Source organism: Hoplias malabaricus, chromosome Y, assembly GCF_029633855.1.
Source record: "Hoplias malabaricus isolate fHopMal1 chromosome Y, fHopMal1.hap1, whole genome shotgun sequence".
Taxonomy (NCBI): domain Eukaryota; kingdom Metazoa; phylum Chordata; class Actinopteri; order Characiformes; family Erythrinidae; genus Hoplias; species Hoplias malabaricus.
Window position 1 is genome coordinate 14,005,668 of NC_089820.1, and position 19,519 is coordinate 14,025,186.

Below are 19,519 nucleotides of genomic sequence, written 5' to 3' on the forward strand. Positions count from 1 at the left end.
GAGAGGAAGTCACCAAACGCTGCATGCTTGCATTGAAATATATTTTTAAACAGGGCGGCTGTCCCACCACCTTTTCTGTTTTGTCTACATACACTATTAAAACTGTAGTGTGGGGGAGCACTTTCTACCTGTCTGATTACTTGAGATGGCCTCTTCCCTTTCATTGGAAGAAGGTGGGTGGAGCTCTTGTTGACGATGAGAGCGAAGTTGCCTATCTGATGGTTTTGGAGCTTACCTTTTTCTTTGAGGTGTTCTAAGTTATAAAAGAGTTTTGTTTAACAGTTCAACTATCTGGCTGAGCTTATTCAAAGCAGTTTTAACTAATTCCTTGATTGGTGAGTGTAGTGGGGAAAAGGAGGGTTGTTGGGCCCTTGGGGCAGTAGATGATAGTGGAGGTGAATCTAGACTGATTTTTCTCTGTACCAGAGGACTACCTGACAGGGAAAGTGACAGCTTTGTCCCTGCACATACCAGCTTCTCCATTTTTGCTGGAAGGTTCAGGTGGGGTGATGGTGAGGTAGAGATGGAGGATGGTGTAGATTGCTCATGCAGTTTCATTGTCTCTGGCAGCTGATACCGTAGAGCATGGCCTTCATCCAGTGATTCTGTACTGTCAGAAAGGGCAGGATGTTGTTCTGGAGTGATAGAGTCCTTGAGTGTTAGTGCAGACTCTGCCTTCTCAGTAGATGGAGGATGTTGTGTCTCTGAACTGACGCCAGAGTCCTTGGCTGTCAACTCTGAGGCGTCTTTGCTACTGGGAACAGAGAATTGGCACATAGAGAAGATAAAGTTCTCTATCAACAGTATGACACCTCCTGATAAAAAGTCTCTCTTTCCAAAAACAGATTAAAATTATCAATAAAAATCAGTCCATTTCCCCTGCAGCTTTTTTTGCAGTCATATGTTTAATGCAAATAGCCTGGAAAACATATTTGTGCTCCTTGCAGGCAGCGGACCACTGATAAATGACTGGATGTTTAGCTCGAGCAGAGTGTTAAAAAGAACATTAAAATCTTTTTTTTTAGTACCGCTGACTCCTCCTTCCTTGTGTCATTCTTACCAACATGGACAATGATCCGTTTCACACGTTGTGTGTTCAGCCAGCAATGTAGGAAGCTTTTCATTCAGTTCAGAAACTGTGATGTAATGGTCACATCGAACTATGTATTTCTGATTTTTCACATCATGAACAGAATCACCTCCAAATACAAGGGTGTTGGCTGTGGCCATGGACTGGGGTCTTATGGCTCTTTTGGGGTGCTTTGAATGACTGGCCCTTCTTATTTCTCCTGAAGTATGTTCCCTGCCAGTAGGAAGCTCACAGAGGTCTTGCAGTGGTTCTTGTAGTGGAAATAGTATGCACACGTTGCTGTGGCATAAGCACTACATAGTGGAGTCAATGATAATGAATTATTATTTGATTAATAATTAATAATTTAATTCATTTTGATAAGCTCCATAGAGTCATTAAACAACATGTACCATCCCTGTTCAATGATTGTCCCAGGATTCTGAATCATACTTTTGCAATATAAAAGATTATATGTTAACACAAAGTAATATAATTAAGAATAACCAATGTTTTACATAATTCTTAACCTAATATCGCAGAATATGTGGCTATCTTGGTTCTACATAAGTTCATGTAAAAAGGTGATTTAAAACATATGTAAATTAATTGCACCCATTTTGATTGTCCAAATGGAATTAATTTCACACAGTTGTACCCATATACAACTTGTGTTCCATGTAAGAACTCTGGGATGTTTGAGTCTTTTAGAGTTAACAGTCTTTAAAAAGGTGTAAGAGGACATGGAATCAAAGTGGAATATTATCTGAGTCTGTGTGTCTCTCTGCATTCTGCATTTGAGAAGAGTTGCATGACCCTCCAGACCCTGTGTCGTAAACTGTCCTTAAAAGAGCCTAAGTTTTATGACTCTCTGACACAGACCTTCAGGCATCAATTTGGAGCCCGTTCTTGCTGAAAAACTTGTCTCAAATTCCAATCTTGGCTTGGTGTGGCTTGGGGATGTCTCTGAAAACCAAAGAAAGTTTGGATATTTAAAATCACATCTCAGAAAGTCAAATTTCTTATTAGAAATTAATACACCTTCATCATACCACACTACATACTAATCTGTTCTGCAAGTGAAGTGACTAGAACTGATTTCCTCCTCTGGCTTTGTGCTATTACCTTAGTGCAGCAGCACTGGCTTTAGCATTAGCAAACTCTGATAACAAGGTCAGAATGTTTTCAAAACAGTCATTCTTTGTAGAAGACTAACAATTTGGCATCATAGTTGCTCAGGAACTCAAAAAGACATTCTGTAGATTTCTTCTTTGGTAGTCAGCGGACTTTACTGATTCAGTCACTGAAAATCCAAGAATGTTTCTCAGGGTAAAATCTAAATAAAATGTAGTAAATAAAAGTTATAATTGCACTGTACTTTCACTGTCCTCGCCTGAGTAAAATAGAAAAATAAAAAACAGATAAAAACAGAGCAACAGCCTGTATAACCTCCAGGTGTGGCGTAGTCAGAAAATCTCATATCTTACTGAAATTCTTAAGATTGTAATGTAGTGGAGGTAGGACAGGTATGCTGATCACCTTCAAGATTATGGATTATTCAAATATTTTTGATCAAGGAACCTATGGTTCTCCCCTTTGCCCTAGATCTAGAACTAAGCTCTGATGCTGATGCTGACTCAGACTCACTCAGAGAGGCTCGGAAAAGAAAGCTCCAAAAAGACACAACGAAGAAGAACAAGGACCCATCTGAGAACTGAACCGAGGATGCTTGGATCAGTTCTAGATTTTAGCTCACAGAGATGTAAGCCTTTTAAGAAATAACTCTGTCAGTGTCAGTCACAACTTATTATTGCTTGTTTTGTTTCTTTTATTGCCCAGTAAAACATCTTACTAATGGCTGATCAAAGCAGGTGAAACTTATTTCTGGCCAGAATAAGGAATCATCCCTGTGATTAGTAAATAGATAAGATAGAAGTTCACGGACTTCATTCTGAAACTGATTGACGAGGCAAATCAAGAGCTGCTGGCTCCAATGGAAACGCCCAGTGAGAACAAAAAAGCAACCCAGACTACGTCACTCCGGCTCCAGAGAATGCCACAAAATTGACCTACTCATCCTGGAGGGAATCCCTCCTTGAGAAACACCATTCTCATCCATACCCACGGCAGTGCAGGACAGAGCCAAGGTCTGAGTGCTCTGCGTTAACTAACAGATTCTTCTTCTCATGCCTTGAATTTGTGAAACAATGTGAATAGTGAAGTCGGTCTAAAGTGGGAAGTTACCCACGATTAGAGGCTCAAACAGGACTCAAAATGTCCCTGCTTTTTTAAGACTGGCAGTGGGGGGTGTTTGCCCTTCAGTGTCTGAACTGAAGTGGTTCCATTTTGCCAAACCAGTGAACCTACTCCAAGTGGAGGAGTTAAGTAAATAGGTATCAGCACCGACCCAACACTGGAAACACCAGGAACCCTGTGGCTGACTTGTGCTATTGCAACTGAAATCAATTTATGGTGCCCCCTTTCTCATGACTTGCGCTACGGCATTTAAAGTTTCTCTGGTGCACCCTTGTGTATGATTTGTGTAATTACAAGTTGATTAAAAGCAGTTGTCTTTCATATTTTACATTGTGTATCACCATCCGTCGCTACACACAGCTAATTCATTAAGTCACGATAAACTATTCAAAAGGTGATGACGCAGTCAGCACATACAGTATTGCTGTAAAATGTTTTTATTTACTGAAAAACTTATTTTTCTTTGTTACTTCAGTAATCTAAGGTGACAACACTCACATTCCATAGTGCACAGGCTTATGGCCACTAGGTACTTTAAATCAGTGTTCTCAGTAGTAAGCTCAACTATAGATGAACTCTCTGCTTATCCAGTAATTGTCACTAAGGCAAAGAGTATTGAAAGTATTTGCATGGGTAACTACCCCTGAAAATTTCCTTTGGTAAAAATAACTTTTCCCTAGCTAACAGACACTTTTAAAGTAAGGCGAACACTAATACCAGCTTACATATTGGATCAAAACCAATAAAGGATTATTCCCATATGAAATGATCCCAGAATGGCATCAACCCTGAGTGTATGAATGAATGTCTCCACTGACCTTACTGTCTACATTCATCTCTTTATTCTTGGTCTGCTGCTTTCAGAAGGAAAATATCAAACCAAAAGGGGGGATTGTAGTGCAGCATGATGAATGTGCATTAATTTCTAGTAAAAGAAATTTGACTTTTTGGGACTAAATCTGCTGAAAGTTATCAGTGACCTCTCTTCACTCTTAGTCACTCATGTCACCCACAACCCAAATGGGAATCTGAGGATTCAGTGTCCTCTCACACTTAAATCTTAAAGACTGTTAAAACTAAAAGAATCAAACATTCCTTAATTCCTAAGTTCTTACATGGTAAATAAGTTTCATATGGCTACAACTGTGTGAAGTTAATTCCATTTAGACAATCAAAACGGGTGGAATTAATTTACATGTGTTTAAAATCATCTTTTTAAATGAACTTATGTAGGAACCAAGGTCACCACATACTGTTTGTGTTATGTGGTTAAGAGTGATGTAAAACATGGTTTTGTCTGAATGATATTACTTTGTGTTAAAATGTAGGCGCTTGTCTTATTTAAAAAAAATGTTAGTGACTATAAACTGAAGAGTTCATGAGTCCCATTACTTTTTTCTTTTTAAAATTGTGTCTCTATGTGTCTATTTTCATCAGGTAAAATTTGGAGTTGATACCTCATACTGATTTGAAGTTATTCAAGCTGGAGCAGACAGTGGACAGATGACCTCTCCAAGTGTCTCTTTAGACCCCAAGCTCTCCATAAGGAAAATAATTACTTTTACTGCAAAAATACAGTGTATATATCTTGTCTAGACCTAATGTCAACATCTTAGGGTTTTTCTTTACTTTCTATGAGAAACTCGTCACCTGTCCCTCACCAAGTGGCCATTTACCCATTTGGTGTGGCCATTTACACACCAAACAGTAAAAAACATTAGTTATGGTGTGTTTTATTCTAATATACTGAGTTTATTTCTAATGTTTACACTTGTTTCTCACCGAGTACAGTGTTCCTTTAAATGACTGATGTGTTAAAAGACAAGAGCTGCACTCTGATTGGCTGTAGAGCAAGGCAACCTCCCCCACACCCCTGCTACATTTAAATGTCCTCAGTGGGGAAATTTTATTAGTAAAATACATCTAAGCTTTGAAACATTTTTATTGACTTGATTATTGTTTGTGGAGCTTGTGGCTGCCAAACAGAACAGTTTGAGGCTCTGTCGCGGTGTCTGGGTCTGTTAGGTGCTGAAAACTTATGTGCTGTGCTGTGTGTTTGTCCCTCCTCCTTGGATGCGCGTTGCCATTACTCTGCCACTGATTGGTCTACAGACTTGATTGACATGTCATTGGAAAGCTGAGCGCCTAAGCTACATCAGTATGGCAGTGTGACATGGGTCCACAGGTATCATATTTAAAAAAAATTTTTGAAAATGTGTACTATTTTTTGGGGATTTTTTTTCGGCCAGTACTCTTGACACAAACATGAGGATTACTCATGAAAAGTTTGATGGAGAGACTCAGATTTAGTCTCGTTTTTAAGGGGACTATCTAAGGTAAGAGCTGTTGTGCTAACTTTGTGTGTGAGCCACTTGTGGGCTCCTCAGGCTTCGAGAGGCAGCGGTTTTGTCATTGATGAGGAAGAAATCTGAAGTTTGGATATCTTATTTTGGCTTTAATTCCTTAGTCCTAAATCAATGGAAATCAGTGACTTTAAGCTTTAATTTGGTACAATAACTGTCAACATTGGACCTGTAGTACTTGAGATGTACTGACAGATATAACAATGAGTATATATATATATATATTGCAAAAGCATGATTCAAAATGACATTCACTCATTTTGTTTGCAAACAAAAAATGGTCTATACACCAAGGTTGCGAGCCAGTTATTTAGATTTGAGGGCTCTTAAGTCCAGATATGCAGCCAATCTGTGTCTCTCATTGCTGTTGCCAAATCTTATCTGTTTTATCTTTATTCAGCTGCTGAAAGTTGTGTCCCATCCAGTTAGTGATGTGTTCAAGACACTTACACAATGAGTTAACTGGACCAGTGTCATTTGGGGACAGACCTAATAAATCATCTACATAGCTGTAATAAGACAGCCTATAGGCTTGTAGACCCGTAGCCAAGAGGAAGCGTGTATAAATTAAATAGAAGTGTACCAAGAATAAAACCCTGGGGACAACACAGGTCAGTGGCATGGTCTCAGAAATATTATTTTCTATTTCTACAAAGTAGTTCCTGCTTTCCAGGTATGAAACAAACCACTTTAAGAATTTCCTGAGAATCCAACCCTGTTTGCAAATCTGTCTATAAAAATTTTATGGTCAATGGTATGAAAGACAGCACTGAGATCAAATGTCATTAATGACCTTAATTAGAACTTTGTCAGTGCTGTGATTAGCCCAAATCCTGGAGTGGAATTTGTCTCTAAAACAAGAACCTCCCATCAAGGCATGAAAATCCAGTGTAACTGCAGCTTAAGATATTTTACACAGACAGTTTTATGCTCTACTTCATGAAATAATTTTAGCTCCAGTATTAACCCACCCTAAAGTGTTTTCAGTCTGCAGTGGAGGACTCTATGATGCTGAAAGGGCAGCGGTGTCATTGTCTGCTATATAACTCTGTCCTCTGCCTGTGCGTCCCCAGGTGTGGGACTAGCTACAGTGGTCATTTCCTATGTGTTGGCAACCTACTATAACGTTCTGATGACCTGGGCTCTGTACTACCTTTTCAACTCTTTTGGCTCCAATTTGCCCTGGCAGTCCTGCAATAATACCTGGAACAAGCTCAGTAACTGCTCCACCGGCTTTGCTGGCAACTCCACCCACCTTCAGTCTGCCAGTCAGCAGTTCTTCGAGTGAGTACCAGGTGTATAAATTTAATTCATATGTTGGAAAATGTATGAAATGCTTGTAAAAACATAATGCCGTGATTCATAAATGTTGTTTAATTACAAAACACATTTTGTTTTTATTTATTTATTAATTTATTTTGTAAATTTATTCATTTATTTTGTAAAAGCTCATTTTAAATTTGATTCTTGCACCATGTTCTACAAAAGTTGAAACACCTAATAATCATATGGGGATGGAAGAAAAATATTTCAGTTATATATAAATAAACATTCTCATTATCTTGAGTCTTAATCTGTGCAAAAATGGCAGGCCTTTCTTGAGTAGGTATTTCCTGCATGCTTCTTTTATGCAGAAGCATCAACTTTTTAAAGATGTTTTCAGGACCTTTAACAATATTTCTAGACTAAAACTGTCTTTCTAACAACTTTTTGGGTCTTATCTAGAGCACCTAAAAATTCTAGTAATGTTACAGAAAATGAATTAAATGAAGAGTTTTTTCCAAGAACACTTTTTGGTGTTGCGTAGTTGACTGGTGTGGGCAGTGAATTGCACCCCAGACTTCTGCAAAGAAGGCAATGGTGTAACCCACTATTCTACACCTACACCAAATAGGCATCACTGTCAATATCTTGTCTTTGTATTGTTTTAATTTAAATTAATTTAATTTTAAAAAGATGAACAAATCATTTTTTCAGATTTTTATTTAAATTTGACCATAATTCTTCTCTCCTTTTTTGGAATTAGGTTTGTAGGTTTATGTTACACTTTTTCCCTGTTTCTGCTCTGTTTTTGTTTTGGTTCCTGTCTCCTCTCTTAGCTCCGCCTTAGCACTGTCCTGTCATTAGTGTTCCCACCTGTGCCTCCTTTGTGGTCCTGCCCTCTTGTTATCCTTCCCAGGTGTTTCTTGTCTGTGCTCCATATATACCCCTTTGGTTTCAGCGCTCCCTTGTCTGATGTTGTGTGTTTATAGATGTATGCTTTTGTGTCTGAGTGTTTTTGTATGTCTATACTAGTTCATGGTTGTTTCCTGTTTGTTTGTGTTTAGTTGTAGTTAATATTTGAAGCTCGTGTATTTTCTGTTTGTACTTTTGTTTTGTAAATAAACATTCCTTGTGTTTATGTCCACCTCTTTGTCTTCCCTTCAATTGTGATAATTCAATTGTTTGAAACAAGATTAATAGGATAATCTCAGACTAACTTTAATACACAAAACTGGAACTTGTGTGATGTTTTTTAGCCATAAGCTACTGCAGATGACCAGTGGTATTGAGGAGGCTGGAGGTGTCCGCTGGGAGTTGTTTGGCCTCCTGGCTTTGGCCTGGCTTATCATTTACTTCTGCATATTCAAAGGAGTCAAATCCACAGGAAAGGTCAGTTTTCCTACGTAGCATTCTTTGGAAAATTAGACATTAGGGACCAATGAACCAAGCAGGAAGATTTGCAAGACAAATGAATGTTTTTGTCAGACAAATTTTTGAAAGTGTGTCAGGTGTAATGTGTGTCAGGAAGAGAGTGACTTTTTAAGGGGTAGATGAGGTGGAGGTGAGTTAAATCTGTGTTGTCATAGGATCTCCTCAGAATGAGGACCTCTGGTGTGCAGGGTAGGAGATGCTTGTGGTAATAATACTATATGGTATATCAGTCATTTAATAGTTTTAATTTGTATAAAAAACAAATTAAACCTTTAGAACACAAGATGTTTCTTACTACTGTAATGTTGTAAAGATTCAAACTAAAACTTCTAAAACTTCTCTTTGCAGGTTGTGTATTTCACTGCTACGTTTCCTTACTTCATGTTATTTGCATTACTGATCAACAATGTCCAGCTGCCAGGAGCAAAAGATGGCATCCTCTTCTTCCTCATGCCAAAATGGAGCAAGCTGCTTGAAGTGCAGGTGAGATAACATGGTGCAGTGATTGATGAATTTGTTTTGGTACTTTATTAAACTCTGTAATTTTGATCTGGAGCCATGAGGCTGATAGAATAGTGGTCTGTCAACAAAAAGAACCATTCCAGTACTTTTTAAACCATTGTTAATTATTACAGGCTACACCACACCTACATACACCTTTCATAACAACTGATATAAACCTCCATTAAAAATTATAAAGGTATATTCCAACAAATGTTCATTCATTATCTGTGACCGCTTATCCAGTTCAGGGTCGTGGTGGGTCCAGAGCCTACCTGGAATCATCGGGCGCAAGGCGGGAATACACCCTGGAGGGGGCGCCAGTCCTTCACAGGGCAACACAGACACACACTTTTAGTCACCAATCCACCATGTGTTTTTGGACTGTGGGAGGAAACCAGAGCACCTGGAGGAAACCCACGCGGACACAGGGAGAACACACCAACTCCTCACAGACAGTCAACCGCAGTGGGAATCGAACCCACAACCTCTAGGTTCCTGGGGCTGTGTGACTGCGACGCCACCGTGCCGCCCCTCCAACAAATGTTACATGTCATAAAAGCTTTGGTAAAAGTCAGTTTTATCAAACCCAGGGCAGCTAGTTTGTGCCATCTATTCTGATCAACAGTGGAAAATAGGCGTCTTACCAGATCATTGAGAAATGTTCTTCATTATGTGAGTTTCAGTCTGCCTTGGTTGTCCCATTGATGGAATCTATTTCATGACAGTTTTTGAGTGTCTGAGATCAAGAACATGTAAAATGTGAACACAGTTTCTTGTCAGTTTCACTGTTATACATGGCTGTCCTTATAGGGCAATGCTGTAATAGAGGTGAAAATACATGTGCGTTTTAATGGGATTTAATAGAGATTGTTAAGAAAACGGATGTAGTTTTATGTCCCATGTCATGAAAAGCTTATGTAGTGGACATATAACTTTTTAAAGCATACCTTACCATAAAATGATATCAAGGAATTCTGTAAGATTCACTCCTCAGACACTTAACAGTTTAACATATGAAATTACAATTTAACAGTACAAACTTGAGCATGCTTTCGTTAAATCTTTTCTACCCAAGATGTTATTATAATTAACCAGGAAATGTAGTCATGTCTCCTACATTACAATCTCACCTACCTTCTTTTTAAGGTTTGGGTGAATGCAGCTGCACAGATATTCAACTCCATTGGAATTGCTTTTGGTTCCATGATATCTATGGCCAGCTACAACAAGTACAACAACAACATACTCAGGTGAGGAATTTCAGAATGATTCCCAAAAACCTTTCCCAAAATGGTCTTGGTTTAAATGTATGGTTTGATTAAACCAAAATTTAAATTTGTCTGGAACTACTTAAAGATTTCTATACAGGTTCTGGTTCATTTGTTGTGTTTCGTTATAGAGACACGTTTGTCGTCTCTCTGGCTAACTCTGCTACAAGTATCCTTGCTGGCTTTGTGATCTTCTCTGCCATTGGCTACATGGCACACATTCATAACCTGCCTGTGGATGACATAGCAACTGATGGTAAAGCAATATTTCCTATTCCTTTTTTTCTCCTAATGACATGGGCTCTTGGTCAATTCTACTTTTGATGTTGTAGCTATGAGGCATCAGTGATTTTCCATTTAAGCATGAATGATCCACCACTCAAATATTACCTGCCTTGCGGAGACACTGACAACTGAGAAATAATTTAAAATGTGGCTAAAAAAAAGTGTGCAGTGCAGTAGGTGTGCTTCAGTCTGTAATTGTAAACCAGTGAAGTGCACCTGCACCAGTGGAGCTGATTAACTGGACAATGAGTGTAGAGGCCATTTTAATGTTATGGCTGATCTGTGTAGTGCTATAAGAAGTATTAGAATTAATTAAACAGTTTCATACAGCACTTTATATGATATAGCTTCTTAGTGTTACTTTACAGCTTTGTATATGGATGTTATGCAGTAGTCTGATTTCCAGAGGCTTTTCTATAGCACTGAGCTTTTATGAATAGAGGCATTCTGCCAACATTGCTAACAAAGAAAGAGGGTGAGAAATTCTAGCTGCACATTTTTTGATATATCCTGATGAAATGTGCCTCACTAAAAAGACCTCATTGCCAGAAACACAACAAAGTGATTATAGAACACTGAGCAGGTGTGGGCGAGTTTGGCAGGTTCAGAGACGTACAGAGAAAGATGTTTATTCACTAAAAGAATGTATTTTTGTCCTTGAGACCTGATCTTTCTCCTCCTTTTCCTCTCTTATCTTAGCCAAAAAGGACTGTACACTACCTTATATTACATATTCATAGCCATAAACCAGTCCACTCAACAATGCAATAGGTTCTTGTATAAGTTTCATTTAACTCAAGACTTTCTGGGTTTGTGATTGTGATGTTTCATGTCATGTAGTCGAATCATATGCAAATCCCAGTCTCACAAGCCTCTTTGTCCTCTTCCAGATAGTTATAACCCTACCAGTTTTATGATTTATCCTAACAAAAATTGGAGAGCTGGAAAGAAAGTCCAAGATTTAAAACATACAGATTCTGGACAGTCTTGGGAAATTCTGTGATTTTCATAATAGCGCACATTTCTGGGTTCTGCAATTTTGTAGCAGTGTTTCAAAACACACTTGCATCTTTCTTCCTGTTTAACATTTGTGACAGTTAGACTGTGGAGCATGTATTCTATGACGTGATGGAGATCTATCCAGTTTGTTTGAGCTATGACTAAGAAATAATTTATATTGAACTACAAAGCATTTTATTGTTCTATTATCACCAGTAAACAATAAGACATAATGGGTGAGTGATTCAGGTCTGTTTTGCTGTGTTTTTTTTTATATATAACTATTGTGCTGTCACTTCCTGATGGTCTTCTTTTGTTTCAGACCTGTTGATAACTGAATTTTTAAGTGTGGAAGAAGTACTGAATGTCCGGTGTCAAACTGCTGTGGAGTTGTATTTCTGTTTGAATGGGTGTACTTTGATATCACTTTACTGTGTTTAACTGGAGATTGTGAAGGAGGTTGTAAACAGAGATGGTTGCCTGTTGTTTTGGCACCTGTGAGCTAGTGCTGGTGTGTGTTCACATGTCCTGTTAATTTGTGTGTGTGTGTGTGTGTGTGTGTGTATTCAGGTCCTGGTCTGGTGTTTGTTGTATATCCAGAGGCATTCTCCACTATGCCTATTTCACAACTTTGGGCTCCTCTTTTTTTCTTCATGCTGCTCTGCCTTGGCCTGGACAGTGAGGTATAGCAGAAACACACATACACTTTTTTTCACACTAAACCTTGCGGAATAACTGCAGAAATGAATTCTGCATAAATTGTGAAAAAGGTAATCTGTTTAAACCTGTTGCTGCTCTAATTGGTGTTAAACAAAATAAATAAATCAATTAAATATCTCAGCACATGTTAAGGCCTTGTGGTGCAAATATGGTCTCAGCAGTAAGTAATAATTGTCCATTAATCACATATGCACACACATAGTTCCTGCTGCACAGTTTAAAAATTCACCAGAATGGAGATTAGTGACAGTTTAGTACAAATTGTAATGTTTATTTCTGCTGGTATTAGGTACAATGACCCAGGTATGCACTGTCAGTGAGGAAAAAAAAAAGAAAGTATAGGACACTTGGAACCTTTGTTTACAAAATGTGTGATGAAATTTTCTTAACTGTTACTACTGTAAACAGTTATTTTTCCATATATATTTCAGGATGTTTAAATCTATCTAGTGTAGTAGTGTTTAATAGACTGGACTGCATCAAGTGACAAACATTTAGTACATAGTATCTTGCAATGTCTGAAAAGAAAATATAAAATATATTTAAAATATAAGGAAATTAGTTAAACACTAGAACCCTTCTGTTTTAGAAAAAAGAGATAATGAGATCAAGACACTGTTTTTCTGGATGAAATCTTAATGAGATAACCTGTAACTGTTAAAGGGTTAATACGGTAACTGAGTAAAGAGTAATTCAGAAAGATATGGCATGCTTTTGGTTCACTGTAGAGATTCGAATCAGTTTCATCGTGTCAACAACAGAAGCCGTTTATTACTAAACCACCAAGGAACCAGTTTGTTTTCTGAGTTTTCCCTCGTGTTCTCTAAATGGAAAAGAAGGAGGCAGACAATACATTTAAAAAAAACAATTCAGTTTTTAATGTGTTTACATTGCCTGTTTCAAGCTAGTGCCACAGGGAAATAATTCTAGACTTGTTTAGAATATGTTTTTGCCACCCTAGCATGTCATGAAGAATGAAGGCTTTCGTGACAGCAAAAGGAGGCCCTTTTCTAGTAGTACTATAGTGTTCCTAATAATGTGCTTAGTGAGTGTATACCATTTTTGGTGTATAACAAATGCATTGAAAGGGTCCTTTGAATGTGCGTGTTGAATGTACGAATGTGTGCTTCCATATTAATTACATACGTACATAAAAAGAGTCAAAGAAACAAAATTGATCTAATTAGAACATAAATCTAAAGTGTTAATGCATCAACATACACAGCAGACATCTTTAGATTCAAAAAGAGTAAAAGACTTTGAGACAGGTTTGTTTAATCTGTGATTGTGCGTACAGTTTGCGATGGTAGAGGTGGCAGTGACGTGCATCATGGATGGGTTCGGGGTGAAGGTTCTGCGTGTGTTTAAGAGGAAGGAGCTGCTGGTGCTGGCCGTGTGCGCTGTGGGATTCCTGCTGGGTATTCCACACATCACCAGGGTAAACAAACTTTTATATCTTTGTGTAAAACATCAACTTACATCATAAAACTCACATTTCCCCAGCAATTAACATAGTCAATACCACTCTGAATACAGTACTGAAACACAGTAGTGAAATCTCCAAAGTTTGCAGACACCTGCTCCTTCAACAAACATTTCCCTTTGGGTTCAGGAATGTAAGCTCTGATAAGAGCTGTCCATTTGAGGTGGGAGTTGGACTGCCCTCCTAAGCATGGTGGGAACCTTGTAGTGCAATCATAGACCAGCCTTTGCACTTATTACTAAGTCAGTAAATTTTACTTTACACATAAAATACAATCAAAGGCAGAGTGAGACACACAGGATCACTTGCAAGAATATTTTAATGCAAGCAGAAATGGTAATTCTTTTGAATTTATTTTATTGTACTAATTTTGTTCTGAATCCCCTCATAGAAAATATAAAATTATCTTAAAGATGATTAGTAGCTGGGGGTTTATATTCGTTATTAAATAACATTATCTCTCTATGTGTTTGTGTGTAGGGTGGTATATATGTGTTTCAGCTGATGGATCACTATACTGCAGTCGTCTCCCTCATGTTTCTGGCATTCTTTGAGGTGCTGGCAGTCACAGTCATCTTTGGTAAGATGTCAGTTGTTACAAATCCAGAAATATATATTTGCTCCGTATGAGACACATTCTTTTCTGAATCATTTTTTATCTATTTCTTCATATCTTTCACTGACACACACTAATCCACAGGTGTGGAGAGGATTTGCAAGATGGTGGAGAACATGTTGGGAAAAAGGCCAAACTTGTATTTTCGCGTTTGTTGGCAGTTCCTCTCCCCCATGCTGGTGCTGGTGAGGGAACAGAAGCTTTTTATTTTTTTTTATTTCATATAATTTTGTCATCCTAACACTGACCTTTAACCCAAAGCATTTCCATCATAATCTAATTGCCATTTCTCTTTACAACATGTAGCATTATTCATATTTGGCTCAGTTAGCTCAAAATTCAGATGATCCAGTGACATTAAGTGGTTGAACATAGGACAAAAGAAAGTGTACCAGTTTTGTAGAGAGCAACTATCGAACTCAAGGACACATTCTGTGTTCAGGGGATTCTGATCTCCAGTATAATCCAGTACACACCTGCACGCTACGGCAAATCCTACACCTATCCTCTATGGGCTGAAGTGCTGGGCTGGTTCATTTCTCTAATCTCCATCATCTGGATCCCACTGGGGGCTGCACATGAAATCTGGAGAAATAAAGGCTCTTTAGTACAGGTACATAAACAAACACACACACAAATAATTCTGAGGTATTGATGTATATCTCTGAAAATGTACATGGGAATTTACATAAATGAATGTAAATTAAAATAGAGGGATTTTATTCCAAGTAATTCATCATTTTGGAAAATTTGTGTTGGCCAATTCCTTATTAATTGTTAATGTGAAGAGAGGCTGATTTATTCAAATAGCATTTAAAAAGCCTATTCTAAAAAAAAGAAGTGACCATAAGAAAAATGTAAATGTAAATATTTCAACTAATTAACTTAAATTTGATGCCAAAATAATAGACAAGATCATGTACACTTCTGTGTTGAATCAGTGTTCAATAAACATATGGAAAATAAGCGTTATTTTACTGCAGTCTTATACTGATTTTGGTTAAACTTTTTTCAAAAATGTATTTTTACAAAATTAATGATATGAAATATTACATGACTCTGTTGAAATGCTATATATTGTGCATAATCTTTTGCAGAGGATAAAAGTGGCACTGAAGCCAACAGTGGATCTAGAGCCAATTCATGCTTTACCAGAGAAACAGCGGGATCAGTCAGAGTCTATCGCACTCTTCAGCTCTTCGCAGTGACGTAGGTGCACATGTATGTGCCATACAATGAGGCTCTACATAGAACACATAATTCTTTCCATATACATCATATCCTCTATAATCTGTTAATACCGGGTGTCAATTATATATTTAGCTTTTACTATATACATATATGTTTCATTTTTGCCTCATTAACTGACAAGGTCACAGCATCAAACTGATTTTAGAACTTTCATTAATATGAATACTTCAAGATAGCCTTGGACAATACTTTATGTATGAGTGCTGAAGCCTTTTTCTTGCAGAAATAGGGAAATACATTATTTAAATGAATTATGCACAGGAAAATACAATTTACATACCAAATTTGCTCATTTAGCCATGACAGATTTACTATCTGAAAGTTCAGATACAAGCATTGACAGATCTTGGCTGTTTGATTATTTTTAAGAAAAACTGTGTACATTTTATTTATTTTTTTATGCTAATACACATTCCAACTATTCTGTAAAATTCTGAAGAATTCAATAACAGAACAGTATGTAATTCCTGATGCATTACATTTATTATAGCAGTGCAACGTTATGTTTAAGCCTTTGACCATAAAGAGAATTATTATTTGATTTCTCATCTACTGATTATGAGATGTGCATTGAATTTATAAATTGCAATTTTGATAATATGATGTTATTTGCTTTAAAATGTTAATACTGTAAAATGTTATTTACATTATGGATATGACAGATGTTCTTTATTAATGGCCTTGGAACAGCAATTACAGTTTACATGAAATGTTTAACCCTTAAAAGTCTGATACTAATCGGATACAGATTATTTCCTATTCTTACCTCATTTAAACAAGCTGAGTACAAGAAAAGAGCATCATATTTGTGTTTGTACATAAAAGAAAAGATATTTTATTATGGTGTAATTTGGTAAAAAAAAATTGTTGTTTATACAATTTTTTTTTTGTCACAGAGAAGAGTAAACTTTTATAATTTTTCCATGGTTTTGTTCCATAGTTTTATAACAAGTGAAGTTATACAGACTTGCATTCGATAATATAGACAGTGAATGAAATGTTCATTAAACTGCAATATTTATATTTAAATATAGCGTTACATTTTGCTTATTAAATATTTTAATAAATATAGGACATTATTGTACAATATCTCTGTTAAATGAAAATATTTTCACCAAACCTTTTCACAAAATTAAAATTTAATTTAAACTTTTATGCCTCCCAACCTATAAAAATCCAATATGGTGTGGCTGTCCATCCCTCAAACATCACATGGGACAACCAAAAACAAGGCATTTTTATTCTGACATGCTTTAAGAAAAAATAAGCAGTGTATTTCATAAAAAATAAACACTTATATGATTGTAATTTTTATGGTACAATGCCAGGTGAGCAGGAAACCTTATATTTTGAATTCATTTGTAAAAAAAAAAAAAAAAAAAACAAGAAAAAAAATGAATGCATGAACTTGAATTCAAGGACAAATGTTAATATGGATTTCCAAGTACAACGGCTAGTGCATACTTGTTTTCAGTATTGCCAACTCACATAGTTTATACCACCTGACATTTACAGGCACTAGGATTTAAGATGGCATTTGCTTTTATTTATTATTATTTTTTTTTATATAAGATGGCATTTAAAAAAATATTTGTAATACAATATCAATACATTGATAAGATATTTGAGGATATAAAATGCACATTATGTTCTTTTAAGACTTTTCAATATGTTTCTTTTATATGCATAATTGGTCATCAATCCGTGTGCAAAATTACATTCAAATTGCAAGCATTGTGATGATAATTTAAATTTCTTAGGTTCAAGGCTAAAAAATCAACCCCTAAAAATCAGGGGTGAGAAATGCTGCTTTAAACTATAATAAAACAATGTCAGAGGAAATTAACTCTTTCCGATGTTCCTGACACCGATACTGAGAACACATCCGTTTTTTTCTCTAAAGCGAAGCCTATAACGTTACACTTAATTTGTTTACACCATTAATATTGAACTATATGGAAATTTAAAAGGTCAGTTCAGTTCAATGTTTTTCACTTTTTTTTCTATAAAGCCACTTTGCTAATATTTATGCTATTAGAAACAGAGTGGCTTAAAATATTTACTGTTACTTCTAGTACAAAATAAGTACATTTCTAAATATGGAATGATTATTCCTTGAGGTTTATATAATATGGTATTTCATATTTAACGCAATTTTCACCTACCCCTGTAAACTCCCTTTATCAAACCATGAATGAAACCATGTTGAGACTGAGTTGTTTCTTCAATAATAGAGATTCAGACTTACAACACTGCTGTCATATACAGGGAACCTAAAGATGTGGGCATTTCACCACAAATACAGAAGCTATTTTGAATGTCTTTTCTGTTATTTATCTTAATATGTCTTGATTTTGGCTTTTTTTATATAATAGATTTCCAATATTCACAATTTTATAACTCATTTGAGTAATTCAGTAGAAAGTGATTTATTTTTGCACACTTTGTTTCTTGTTTGTTTGTGTTATTGTATTTTTACACTTCTACTTTAGTTATATTTAAGGAATTTACAGTACTTTGCAAAAGTCAGAGATCAGGATTCAGTGATTTAATTTTCATTCGAAACAGTTAAAAAGCAGAAAACATTTCACAGCAAATTTTACAGAAGATTATTCTGTTTGTTTTTTATGCTCAGTTTTCATTTTATTATACCTTCCATTTGTTTGATAAGTCTTGCTTTTAGTTTCTTACAGAAATGTGCTGGTAGTGTTTCAAACTTCCAAAGATAGGATTAGAAGTCGTTGAATTTACTTGGACAGTGAGAAGCAACTTCAAACACATTCATTTGGTCTCTCTCTTTTGCTCAGTACTATATAAAAACAGTTTTGATACTGATAATCACTTTTTGTCACATTTTAAGGATACTTAACAATTTTCTAATTAGTATTTTGGCTCATAATGAAGTGGCTCTCTGTATGTCACTTGTGGTGTCATGCTAATAAAATTGTCCTGTACATGCAGTTGCTGTGTGTGATTTTTGAACTTAGAAAAACGATTTGTCTGTGTAACCATGTCAGTGTGGTTTATAACATAATACACTAAAATAGAATGCAGTCTAGTGCACAAGCAAAGTGCTGTACTGTCCCTTTAAATATAGCCATTAGAATGTTTTGTCAGTTAGTCAGTTACTGTTTATTATAATTCAAAACAAATAAAAAAAAAAACAAATAACAAACTGTAGCTCCTTCAGTAGCAGTGTAGATAACAAAGACTCCAAATGATTTTGATGCCTACCTCTAGAAGATTGTTTTAAATGAGCAGAAATAAATGGAGAAAGAAGACTGTTCACTTTCATATAAGCTACATGGACAGATCCTGTTTAAATGTTTTGAGGGGATTTGGAACTGCGCTATGAACTGTACTGCTTTACTATCCTCCCTGAGCGGAGTCTTCGTCATCGCATCGTCTGCTCATTGCTGAGCACGCCTTCAGCTTTCAGGCATCCAGCATCTATGGGATCAGCGACAAAAGACTTTGTGTTGTGGGGCGGTAGGGACTGAGTGCACTCAGGGAAAGAGAATTGATTCAGGTTTATAAAATTCATTATTTATTATTTATAGATGTTTATTTAACTGAAATGTCTTATTTATATTTAAACTATTATTCATGATTGTTGATGAGTTCAGTGTATATTATTGCGCATTTAGATTTTTTTTTTGTTTCTTAGCTGGCTTTATTTTAAAGTAAACAGACAAGAAACTAAATAGATAAACATTGATTAACACCTTATGGCTTAGATAATGCACATATCAAATACAAATACACAAAATCACTAATAGTTGTTAGCTTTGTCTCCCAAGATTGTTGAAATCAGCGAATCTCCTTAAATAACCTAGATTTTGATAAAATAGAATCAGATTCAATCCAGTTCTTCTACACAACTCAAAAACATAAAGGGAACACTTAAACAACACAATGTAACTTCAAGTCAATCACACTTCTGTAAAACCAACCTGTCCAGTTAAGAAGCAACACTGACCGTGAATAAATTTCACCTGCTGTTGTGCAAAT

General features: G+C 36.2%; 1 protein-coding gene across 1 annotated transcript in view; it reads left to right on the forward strand.

Annotated features, from left to right (window-relative positions):
- The window catches only part of LOC136678002 (sodium- and chloride-dependent GABA transporter ine-like), a 35,266-nt gene extending 16,804 nt beyond the window's left edge, over nucleotides 1-18,462 (forward strand). Inside the window, exons 3-13 of the mRNA XM_066655748.1 lie at nucleotides 6,762-6,972; nucleotides 8,208-8,340; nucleotides 8,731-8,865; nucleotides 10,033-10,136; nucleotides 10,286-10,410; nucleotides 12,009-12,121; nucleotides 13,456-13,596; nucleotides 14,122-14,221; nucleotides 14,342-14,442; nucleotides 14,700-14,870; nucleotides 15,355-18,462. Coding sequence (XP_066511845.1) covers nucleotides 6,762-6,972; nucleotides 8,208-8,340; nucleotides 8,731-8,865; nucleotides 10,033-10,136; nucleotides 10,286-10,410; nucleotides 12,009-12,121; nucleotides 13,456-13,596; nucleotides 14,122-14,221; nucleotides 14,342-14,442; nucleotides 14,700-14,870; nucleotides 15,355-15,465 — 1,445 coding nt within the window. The 3' untranslated portion in view covers nucleotides 15,466-18,462. The remainder of the gene's footprint in view (nucleotides 1-6,761; nucleotides 6,973-8,207; nucleotides 8,341-8,730; nucleotides 8,866-10,032; nucleotides 10,137-10,285; nucleotides 10,411-12,008; nucleotides 12,122-13,455; nucleotides 13,597-14,121; nucleotides 14,222-14,341; nucleotides 14,443-14,699; nucleotides 14,871-15,354) is intronic.
- Nucleotides 18,463-19,519: the final 1,057 nt, after the last annotated feature.